At 42.0% G+C, this 11,200-nt stretch overlaps 1 protein-coding gene across 2 annotated transcripts; it reads right to left on the reverse strand.

Moving 5' to 3' along the window:
* Positions 1-234: 234 nt before the first annotated feature.
* Positions 235-10,916, reverse strand: LOC120026720 (tRNA selenocysteine 1-associated protein 1-like). Of its 2 annotated transcripts, none has more exons than XM_038971433.1 (9): positions 10,782-10,916; positions 10,373-10,470; positions 6,524-6,623; positions 6,193-6,245; positions 5,953-6,084; positions 5,580-5,696; positions 5,068-5,254; positions 885-918; positions 235-600 (listed from the first exon to the last, which is right to left on the reverse strand). In XM_038971433.1, the coding sequence occupies exons 1-9, from the start codon at positions 10,803-10,805 to the stop codon at positions 440-442; spliced, it is 906 nt and encodes a 301-aa protein (XP_038827361.1). In that variant the 5' UTR covers positions 10,806-10,916; the 3' UTR covers positions 235-439. The 2 variants fall into 2 exon arrangements, with proteins under 2 accessions (XP_038827361.1, XP_038827360.1); XM_038971432.1 differs by having other exon boundaries at positions 6,524-6,626.
* Between the last annotated feature and the right edge of the window lie 284 nt (positions 10,917-11,200).

Here is an 11,200-nt window from a genome sequence, read left to right on the forward strand (position 1 = left end):
AACACATATGGAAACAGACAGAAGGCAGTGTAACATTGCAGATTACACAATCACTTATTCAATTGAGAAATGTGTGTCCCAAATGGCACTCTATTCCTTATATAGTGCAATACTTTTGACCTAAGCTCTTTTAGGTAGCTAAAAGTAGTGCTGCACTAAATAGAGAATATGGTCCCATTTGGGATACATCCATCTTTGCAGTTTGGCAAAGCATAACAAATGAAAACAGGAAGCTATTCTTAGCAGGACTTTTATAAAGATGCACAAAATAAAACATTTGTCAATTAACAAAAAAAAATGATGTCTTGTAAGCAAATGGCAGTTCTGGCCAAGGACTGGGGATATGTCTTTAGCCTTTCCATGATCAAACATTTACAGAATATAATATGAAAGGCCAAAGAACATGGCAAAAGAGGATATTGCCATTCCATTGTATGCCTCAACAGTAGACAGGTTCTGGAAGGCTACTCGTGGTTCCAAATGCTTGTTCCGAGGATTCCAAGGGTTGCCAGTGGCACTGGATAAGGGCATCATACAGTTCCTCACTGTGTTCCATAAACTTCCTGTTGGCTTCCAACACATCCAGCTCTGGGTTAGGATCTACAATGGAGGAAAAGGCTGGCAGTGATTATTTGTTGACTTATGTCAACAACCCCAGTCTCCTGCTCGGGAAACTAACGCCTTAAACATTAGACCAAGAAGAGCACAAGTCCGACTCCGCTAAGTTCCATATACACTGGTTAATCCTCGGAACATGCAGGATATCAATCTAAGTTCATTATGAAACACCTCAATGCCATCAAGTCAATGTCATCAAGAGCCTTTTAGATAATAGGCCACAAAAGTCTGGAGAAAAACAAGCAGGAAAAATAAAGAGCACGTACCTTCCAGACCATCCTCTTCAACAGCTTCATTTTCCTGAAAATATTAAATGAGTTGGTTTTAATAAAATTATTGTGTATATTGAAAAGTCTTAACTACACGAAGGAAGAGACAATGCATTAAGGTGTTAATATTGCATGTCTAAGAAGTAGTAGTGACGTTGAGCTACGTAACATACCAAATCAAATTGTATTGGTCACATACACATATTTTGCATATTTTGCGGGTGTAGCAAAACGCTTGTGTTCCTAGCTCCAACAATACAGTAATATCTAAAAATTCACAACAATACACAAATCTAAAGTAAAATAATGGATAAGAAATATATATATATATATATTGGAACGAGCAATGTCGGAGTGACATTGACTAAAATAAAGTAGAATACAGTATATACATATGAAATGAGTATAGCAGTATGTAAACATTAAAGTGACTAGTGTTTCATTATTAAGTGACCAGTGATTCCATGTGTATGTACAGTTGAAGTCGGAAGTTTACATATACTTTAGCCAAATACATTTAAACTCAGTTTCACAATTTCTGACATTTAATCCTAGTAAAGAATTCCCCGTCTTAGGTCAGTTAGGATCACCACTTTATTTTAAAAAAAGGTGAAATGTCAGAATAATAGAAGAGAATGATTTATTTCAGCTTTTATTTCTTTCATCACATTCCCAGTGGGTCAGAAGTTTGCATACACTCAATTAGTATTTGGTAGCATTGCCTTTAAATTGTTTAACTTGGGTCAAACGTTTTGGGTAGCCTTCCACAAGCTTCCCACAATAAGTTGGGGGAATTTTGACCCATTCCTCCTGACAGAGCTGGTGTAACTGAGTCAGGTTTGTAGGCCTCCTTGCCCGCACACGCTTTTTCAGTTCTGCCCACAAATTTTCTATGGGATTGAGGTCAGGGCTTTGTGATGGCCACTCCAATATCTTGACTTTGTTGTCCTTAAGACATTTTGCCACAGCTTTGGAAGTATGCTTGTGGTCATTGTCCGTTTGGAAGGCCCATTTGCAACCAAGCTTTAACTTCCTGACTGATGTCTAGAGATGTTGTTTCAATATGTCCACATCTCATGATGCCATCTATTTTGTGAAGCGCACCAGTCCTACCTGCAGCAAAGCACTCCCACAACATGATGCTGCCACCCCCGTGCTTCATGGTTGGAATGGTGTTCTTTGGCTTGCAAGCCTCCCCCTTTTTCCTCCAAACATAACGATGGTCATTATGGCCAAACAGTTCTATTTTTGTTTCATCAGACCAGAGGACATTTCTCCAAAAAGTACAATCTTTGTCCCCATGTGTAGTTACAAACCGTAGTCTGGCTTTTTTAAATGGTGGTTTTGGAGCAGTGGCTTCTTCGTTGCTGAGCGGTCTTACAGGTTGTCGATATAGGCCTTGTTTTACTGTGGATATAGATACTTTTGTACCTGTTTCCTCCAGCATCTTCACAAGGTCCTTTGCTGTTGTTCTGGGATTGACTTGCACTTTTCGCACCAAAGTACGTTCATCTCTAGGAGACAGAACGTATCTCCTTCCTGAGTGGTATGATGGCTGCGTAGTCCTATGGTGTTTATACTTGCATACTATTGTTTGTACAGATGAACGTGGTACCTTCATGCGTTTGGAAATTGCTTCCAAGGATGAACCAGACTTGTGGAGGTCTACATTTTTTTCTGGGGTCTTGGCTGATTTCTTTTGATTTTCCCATGATGTCAAGCAAAGAGGCACTGAGTTTGAAGGTAGGCCTTGAAAAACATCCACAGGTAAACCTCCAATAGGCTAATTGACGTCATTTGAGTCTAAAGCCATTACATTATTTTCTGGAATTTTCCAAGCTGTTTAAAGGCATTGTCAACTTGTAAACTTCTGAGCCACTGGAATTGTGATACAGTGAATTATAAGTGAAATAATCTGTCTGTAAACAACTGTTGGAAATACTACTTGTGTTATGCACAAAGTAGATGTCCTAACCGACTTGCCAAAACTATAGTTGTTAACAAGACATTTGTGGAGTGGTTGAAAATTGAGATTTAATGACTCCAACCGAAGTGTATGTAAACTTCCAACTCCAACTGTATATAGAGCAGCAGCCTCTAAGGTGCAGGATTGAGTAACTGGATGGTAGCCGGCTGAACAGGCAGTGGCTCGGGTGGTTATTGACGTTATTAGCAACGTAACACATCACCAGTAAAGGTGACGTTGAGCAACGTAACACATCACCAGTAAAGGTGACGTTGAGCAACGTAACACATCACCAGTAAAGGTGACGTTGAGCAACGTAACACATCACCAGTAAAGGTGACGTTGAGCAACATAACACATCACCAGTAAAGGTGACGTTGAGCAACGTAACACATCACCAGTAAAGGTGACGTTGAGCAACATAACACATCACCAGTAAAGGTGACGTTGAGCAACGTAACATATCACCAGTAAAGGTGACGTTGAGCAACATAACACATCACCAGTAAAGGTGACGTTGAGCAACATAACATATCACCAGTAAAGGTGACGTTGAGCAACGTAACACATCACCAGTAAAGGTGACGTTGAGCAACATAACATATCACCAGTAACAGTGACGTTGAGCAACATAACACATCACCAGTAAAGGTGACGTTGAGCAACGTAACACATCACCAGTAAAGGTGACGTTGAGCAACGTAACACATCACCAGTAAAGGTGACGTTGAGCAACGTAACACATCACCAGTAAAGGTGACGTTGAGCAACATAACACATCACCAGTAAAGGTGACGTTGAGCAACATAACATATCACCAGTAAAGGTGACGTTGAGCAACATAACACATCACCAGTAAAGGTGACGTTGAGCAACATAACATATCACCAGTAACAGTGACGTTGAGCAACATAACATATCACCAGTAAAGGTGACGTTGAGCAACATAACACATCACCAGTAAAGGTGACGTTGAGCAACGTAACACATCACCAGTAAAGGTGACGTTGAGCAACGTAACATATCACCAGTAAAGGTGACGTTGAGCAACATAACATATCACCAGTAACAGTGACGTTGAGCAACATAACATATCACCAGTAAAGGTGACGTTGAGCAACATAACATATCACCAGTAAAGGTGACGTTGAGCAACATAACACATCACCAGTAAAGGTGACGTTGAGCAACGTAACACATCACCAGTAAAGGTGACGTTGAGCAACATAACATATCACCAGTAACAGTGACGTTGAGCAACATAACATATCACCAGTAAAGGTGACGTTGAGCAACGTAACATATCACCAGTAAAGGTGACGTTGAGCAACGTAACATATCACCAGTAACAGTGACGTTGAGCAACATAACATATCACCAGTAAAGGTGACGTTGAGCAACATAACATATCACCAGTAAAGGTGACGTTGAGCAACGTAACATATCACCAGTAAAGGTGACGTTGAGCAACATAACATATCACCAGTAAAGGTGACGTTGAGCAACGTAACACATCACCAGTAAAGGTGACGTTGAGCAACATAACATATCACCAGTAAAGGTGACGTTGAGCAACATAACATATCACCAGTAAAGGTGACGTTGAGCAACATAACATATCACCAGTAACAGTGACGTTGAGCAACATAACACATCACCAGTAAAGGTGACGTTGAGCAACGTAACATATCACCAGTAAAGGTGACGTTGAGCAACATAACATATCACCAGTAACAGTGACGTTGAGCAACATAACATATCACCAGTAAAGGTGACGTTGAGCAACGTAACACATCACCAGTAAAGGTGACGTTGAGCAACGTAACATATCACCAGTAAAGGTGACGTTGAGCAACATAACATATCACCAGTAACGGTGACGTTGAGCAACATAACATATCACCAGTAACAGTGACGTTGAGCAACATAACACATCACCAGTAAAGGTGACGTTGAGCAACGTAACACATCACCAGTAAAGGTGACGTTGAGCAACATAACACATCACCAGTAAAGGTGACGTTGAGCAACATAACATATCACCAGTAAAGGTGACGTTGAGCAACATAACACATCACCAGTAAAGGTGACGTTGAGCAACATAACACATCACCAGTAAAGGTGACGTTGAGCAACGTAACACATCACCAGTAAAGGTGACGTTGAGCAACATAACACATCACCAGTAAAGGGGAAGCAGGGCAGCAATCTTACCTGTGCAGGATTCTGTGTGTAATCGTACTGGTTGTAGTTGTAGCCGCCATAGTTGCCTCCATTCTGGTCGTAGCCCCAAGAGCCCCATCCACCACCGTACGGCTGTTGATTGTATTGTTGCTGGTTGTGTCTGTAGCCTCCTCCATGTGACCCCCACGCCCTGTTGTCTGATTGATTATGCCTAGTTCTGTGAGTGAGAGAGAAGTATTGGTAACCGAGGCATCTGACAGTGATTATTAAAACCCATCTCTTTATGGAGTTAAAAAATATTATTTTGGGGAAAGATACTCTCTGCTCAGGTCTTCATGAGCGCTTTGCAAAATCTGACTAACAACGGGGATAGTCAAATATTATGTTGGAAATATAGCTACAGTTTTAATGGCTATAAAAAGGTGGTTTTTGAAACTGAATGGGTTCATGCTACAACCCTGGTTTTTCAAATGGTAAATACACACCATGTCTGGAGACGGCTTATAACATAGTAGTACAGTAAGAACTGACGTAAAACTCACTTGTTAGCAGCTAGGCTCAGTCGTAGGGGCTTGCTCCCGAGCCCCACCGCTCCCTGACACTCCTCCAGCGCCAACTTTTGAAGCCTCTGGTCTGGGAACTGGACAAACCCACAACCCCTGGAAACAAGAGAAACGTCCAGACAAGTATACAAGTAAATAACTAGCTTCGGCTGTGAATATTTTTTGGGTAGTGGAAGAAGTTTAGACATTTAAAATTGTTAGTGTAGAAGTACTGACTATTATAGTCGTGGAATAGTAACAGTTGATGTTTTGGAAACGGGCCGTATCAATTGTATTCACATCCTATTAGATCACATCAACCTTGATATATGGAAACCCTTCTATAGGGATGATAATATCCTACTGGACTCACTTGGAGTTCCCCGTGCCATCCAGCACCACCTTCCCCCCACGACAGGAAGGGTAGCGGTTGTAGAAGAACTCGTAGAGCATCCCGTCATCCACTTCAGGTGTGAGATCCCCAACAAACAGAGAATGGAGTGGACTGTAGCAGAGAGAAAGGGGGGGGAAGGAGTTGTGTGTTAATTTCCAATGTTTCTATATGGCATCTCATGACATTTAGTTTGACTTACAATCAAGCTGGTTGATATACCTGCTTTCTCCTTGCTTCCCAAAAGTGGCCCGGTTTAACTTAAATCTTCTGGGCTGTGAAGTACAAAAAGGCTTCCTTAAAAATGCACATTTACAATATGATGACAATATGCATTGATTTATACAAGCGCTAATGAGGCAAATTGCATAAATATCTTGTTTTGTCTCAGGCTACCAAAAAGCATTATGTATAAACTGATACAATCTGGGTCTGCATCCCACTGGGCCCGGGTCAAAAGTAGTGAACTATATTAGGGGATGAATAGGGTGCAAATTGGGATGCAAAATTGAATCCATAACATTCAAGTAGCCTTGTTAAACGGTATATTTACTGGTGTGGCTCCTGGCAGTGCTTTTCCATTGACTTTACGAAGACACCTCTCAGCTGTGGCTTCATCTGTCAGCTCCACGAAGCAGTAGCCTGCTGCACCCCTACTGAAGAGCAACACAGAGAAGGGATATCAGTCCAATGTTGCATTCAAAGGATGGATTTTAACTGTGTATGGTGTGTAGCTATAATACAATGGTGCTAGCCTGGGTACCAGCCTGTTTGTGCCCTCATGCCACTCCTTGTCATGTCAAAGGCACAAAAGCTCACTAAGCTCAGGACTCTCTCTGCAACTGGATCCTGGACTTCCTGACGGGCTGCCCCCAGGTGGCGAGGGTAGGCAACAACACATACACCACACAGACCTTCAACACGGGGCCCCACAGGGGTGTGTGCTAACACAGGGGTGTGTGTTTATTATCTATGCTGTTGGCTAGTCACTTTACCCCTACCTACAGTATACTGCTGTTACTGTCTATTATCTATCCTGTTGTCTAGTCACTTTACCCCTACCTACAGTATACTGCTGTTACTGTCTATTATCTATCCTGTTGGCTAGTCACTTTACCCCTACCTACAGTATACTGCTGTTACTGTCTATTATCTATCCTGTTGTCTAGTCACTTTACCCCTACCTACAGTATACTGCTGTTACTGTCTATTATCTATCCTGTTGTCTAGTCACTTTACCCCTACCTACAGTATACTGCTGTTACTGTTTATTATCTATCCTGTTGACTAGTCACTTTACCCCTACCTACAGTATACTGCTGTTACTGTTTATTATCTATCCCGTTGGCTAGTCAGTTTACCCCTACCTACAGTATACTGCTGTTACTGTTTATTATCTATCCTGTTGTCTAGTCACTTTACCCCTACCTACAGTATACTGCTGCTACTGTCTATTATCTATCCTGTTGGCTAGTCACTTTACCCCTACCTATATGTACATACAATTCCTTCAGAAGGTATTCACACCCCTTTGACTACAGCCCGATTCAATTGAATTTGCCACTGCCCTAAATGCCCTTAATGCAATACCCCATAATGTCAACATGGAATTATATTTTAGTTTTTTTTTTGTACAAATATATTAAATAAGTATTCAACCCATTTGTTATGGCAAGCATGAGAAGGTTCAGGTGTAATGTGCTTAACAAGTCACAAGTTGCATGGAGTCACTGTGTGCAATAATAGTGCATTACATGATTTTTGAATGACTACCTCATCTCTGTACCCCACACATACAATCTGTAAAGGCCCCTCAGTCAAGCACTGAATTTCAAAACACAGATTCCTTCACAAAGATCAGGTGAGGTTTTCCAATGCCTCGCAAAGAAGGGCACGTATTGGTTGATGGGTAAAAAAAAAGGGGAGAAAAAAAAGACATTGAATATCCCTTCGAGCATGGTGAAGTTATGGTATATCACAGGGTTGGGCGGTATCCAGACCCCGTCCTCTCATCCTGGGATTTACGGAATTACCAACTTAGTGCACAAGAGGACACCCCCAAAAAATACACTAAACAACCCATTGGCTGTCTATTACCAGAATGCAAACTAAATTAGCACATGTAATAGCGAATTTCCATGAAGGTTGCTAGCTAAATGTGCTAAAGAGTGCAAATTAAAAATTAAATTGCAATGACAGGCAATCCAGCTCATAGTTTTGTGTGCAGCTGGCCAATTTGATTATTTCCCCCATGTGGTTCATCAGGTTCTACTGTCATTTTCTGTCGACTAAAACCTGGTGTATCACAAAGCATTACCAAATTAATTTTACGACGCTCCTGACAAACAGTTTTTGTGCCAACGTTGCTTCCAGAGGCAGTTTAGAACTCTGTAATGAGTGTTGCAACAGAGGACAGATGATTTTTACACGCTACAGCATTCGGGGGTCTTGTTCTGTGAGCTTGTGTGGCCTACCACTTCACAGCTGAGCCGTTGTTGCTCCTAGATATTTCCACTTCCCAATAACAGCATGTACAGTTGATCAGGGCAGCTCTAGCAGGGCAGACATTTGACGAACTGACTTGTTGGAAAGGTGGCATCCTATGACGGTACACAATTGGCCCAACATTGTCCGGGTTAGGCCGTCATTGTAAATAAGAATTTGTTCTTAACTGACTTGTCTAGTTCAATAAAAAATACACTTTGGATTGTTTTGCCAGCTATTTAGTATGAGGGAGAAATTCCCCTATGAAATCGCAGGATTCCATAGCAGAAATTACAACAGCACAAAGTAAACTAACCGTCCTGGGGGCGCTTAAATGTGTGTTCAGTCAGAACTTACGGGTCTGCTCTAGTCTCCCAATAACTGTCGCGCCAGACGGTTTACTTATGCACGCAATATCTGCTCTATCAGGTACAGATGGTGCTAAAGGAAATTGTAAGTCACTTGTAAATAAATATTCATAACAGTCATGGGAGCCTGGGACTTGATAAACCGGACAACTACATCCAACAAGAGTCCAAGGACAGAGGGATACACTAGCTAGAACCTTCTCATCAAGGATCTGGTAGGACAAAAAAGTATGAAGTTGGCTGGCCAATTTGATTGTTTCCCCATGTGGTTCACCAGGTTCTACTGTCATGTGTGGACTAAAACAGCATAAAACCTGGTGTATCACAAAGCATTATCAAATGAATTAGCCAGCTCCAGTAATTTTGAGAAACAGTTTGGTAGATTTTTGGTCAAACTTTTCTACCTTTGATAGCCAGAAAGCTAGCTGTTAGCTCAAGGAAGGGGGGGGGAAAGTACGGCACGACGGGCACTTCAATCCGGCCCACAAGACACACACATATATACACACACCCACACAATCCCTTTTTCTCCCCAATTTCGTGGTATCCAATTGGTAGTTACAGTCTTGTCCCATCGCTGCAACTCCCGTACGGACTCGGGAGAGGTGAAGATGTAGAGCCATGCGTCCTCCAAAACACGACCCAGCCAAACCGCACTGCTTCTTGACACAATGTGGCTCCATATGACACACGACCCAGCTGCACCACAGTGTCGGAGGAAACACCGTACACCTGGCGACCATGTTAGCGTGCATGCGCCCGGCCCGCCACACGAGTCGCTAGAGCGCGATGGGACAAGGAAATCTCGCCCGGCCGACCCTGGGCCAATTGTGCGCCGCCTCATGGGTCTCCCAGTCACGGCCAGCTGTGACACAGCCTGGGATCGAACCTGGGTCTGTAGTGACGCCTCAAGCACTGCGATACAGTGCCTTAGACCGCTGCGCCACTCGGGAGGCCCCCGCAAAATCCCGATGTGGCCCTCGAGCCATAAAGTTTGCCCACCCCTGTGTTAGCTAGTTAGTTCCCATGCCAATTTCAAGTCTAAAATAATACCTGCCTAACTCGGAAATATGTTACATCATGCTAGCACATCATGCTTTGTGACATTATGTTAGCCAGCTATCCCCAGTTAGATAATGTGTTTCACTCATTCATCATGAGCTGGCTGTTCGTTCTAAATACACTGAACAAAAATATAAACGCAAAATGTAAAGTGGTCCCATGTTTCATGAGCTGAAATAAAACAAAATCCCAGTTTTTCTGTCTGCATATGTGCAAAACTGCTACAGTAAGTATCTTTATTTGAAATATTAGTTATTTCTGATAGGAAAGATTCGGGTTATATCAGAATAATTTTCGAAAACCGGTTTGAAAGCTATTATTAACTTTCCCCAAATGTTAAAATAACGTTGGACGTGTAGTTCATATGGAGTCAAATGTGGCGAATGTAATCGCTGAAAACCCTAACGTTACATGCGGAGAAGGGGGTTAGAGAGCCAGCGTAGTTATAGCTTTTAACTCAGGTCAAACGTCCTAGATAAAATACTCACCCGGTCATCTTGTTGCGTATAATCCTTACACTCACCACCAACTCCCCCATAGTGCCGAAGGCTCGGGTTATGAAGTTTTCGTCCATGTAGGGCTCCAACTACCAAACAAACAGACTTCATTATCATAACATGGTAACGTTAACTTAGCTAAGAGTTAGCTACCACATGTCCATTGCAAATATTATAAAGGCTGCGTTTAGCTAGTAATGTGTCAAAATGTTCCATCTGCAGCAAGTTAACCGATTTAGCACTAATAAACTAAGTTAGTCGGGGGGCTAGTTATGTTACTACTAGCTAGCATGCTAGCAAACATAACTTAAGTTGAAGCTAGCTACTTAGCTTCAACTAGCTAATTTACCTACAACCTGAAGTGCTAAAAATATCGACTGAACTGGTTTGAGATACTCACGTTTCCCATCCATAGCGTGCTCATGTTTTAAGACCTGAAGTTGTAAACCTTATTTTTTTTACATTTACAGTTGTTAATCTCCGAAATAACACATGCAGCCCCTTGTAAGTGTCGTGTCGGAAGAGGCAACAGGGGAGCTTCTGCGCACGCGCCTTGAATACAAGTCCAACTGACTGCTCTCTACCCTGGTCCCAGATCTGTTTGTGCCATCATACCGCACGCACAAAATGTAAATAAATAAATACACACAAAACATATATATTTTAAATAGTTGTTTATTGATAAATCATCCATAAACCTCACATGGAATTACAAAGTGGGGAATAATGTGTCAATTGACAGTTTACATAATTGCATTCACAGCAAGGTCATCGCCTAGCTCTCGGACAAGAGGATAGGATAGCCTATTCAGGAAAATG

This window comes from Salvelinus namaycush, chromosome 32 (assembly GCF_016432855.1).
Source record: "Salvelinus namaycush isolate Seneca chromosome 32, SaNama_1.0, whole genome shotgun sequence".
Lineage (NCBI taxonomy): Eukaryota > Metazoa > Chordata > Actinopteri > Salmoniformes > Salmonidae > Salvelinus > Salvelinus namaycush.

What these genes read in the sequence shown, in the direction of transcription:
- LOC120026720 (XM_038971432.1), bottom strand. Translation starts at nt 10,805, where the DNA reads ATGAGCACGCTATGGATGGGAAAC. An exon ending in GCACGCTATGGATGGGAAAC is followed by an intron (nt 10,471 to 10,781) that starts GTGAGTATCTCA and finishes TTTGTTTGGTAG; the next exon opens with TTGGAGCCCTACATGGACGA. An exon ending in TGAAGAGGATGGTCTGGAAG is followed by an intron (nt 601 to 884) that starts GTACGTGCTCTT and finishes CCTCCATTGTAG; the next exon opens with ATCCTAACCCAGAGCTGGAT.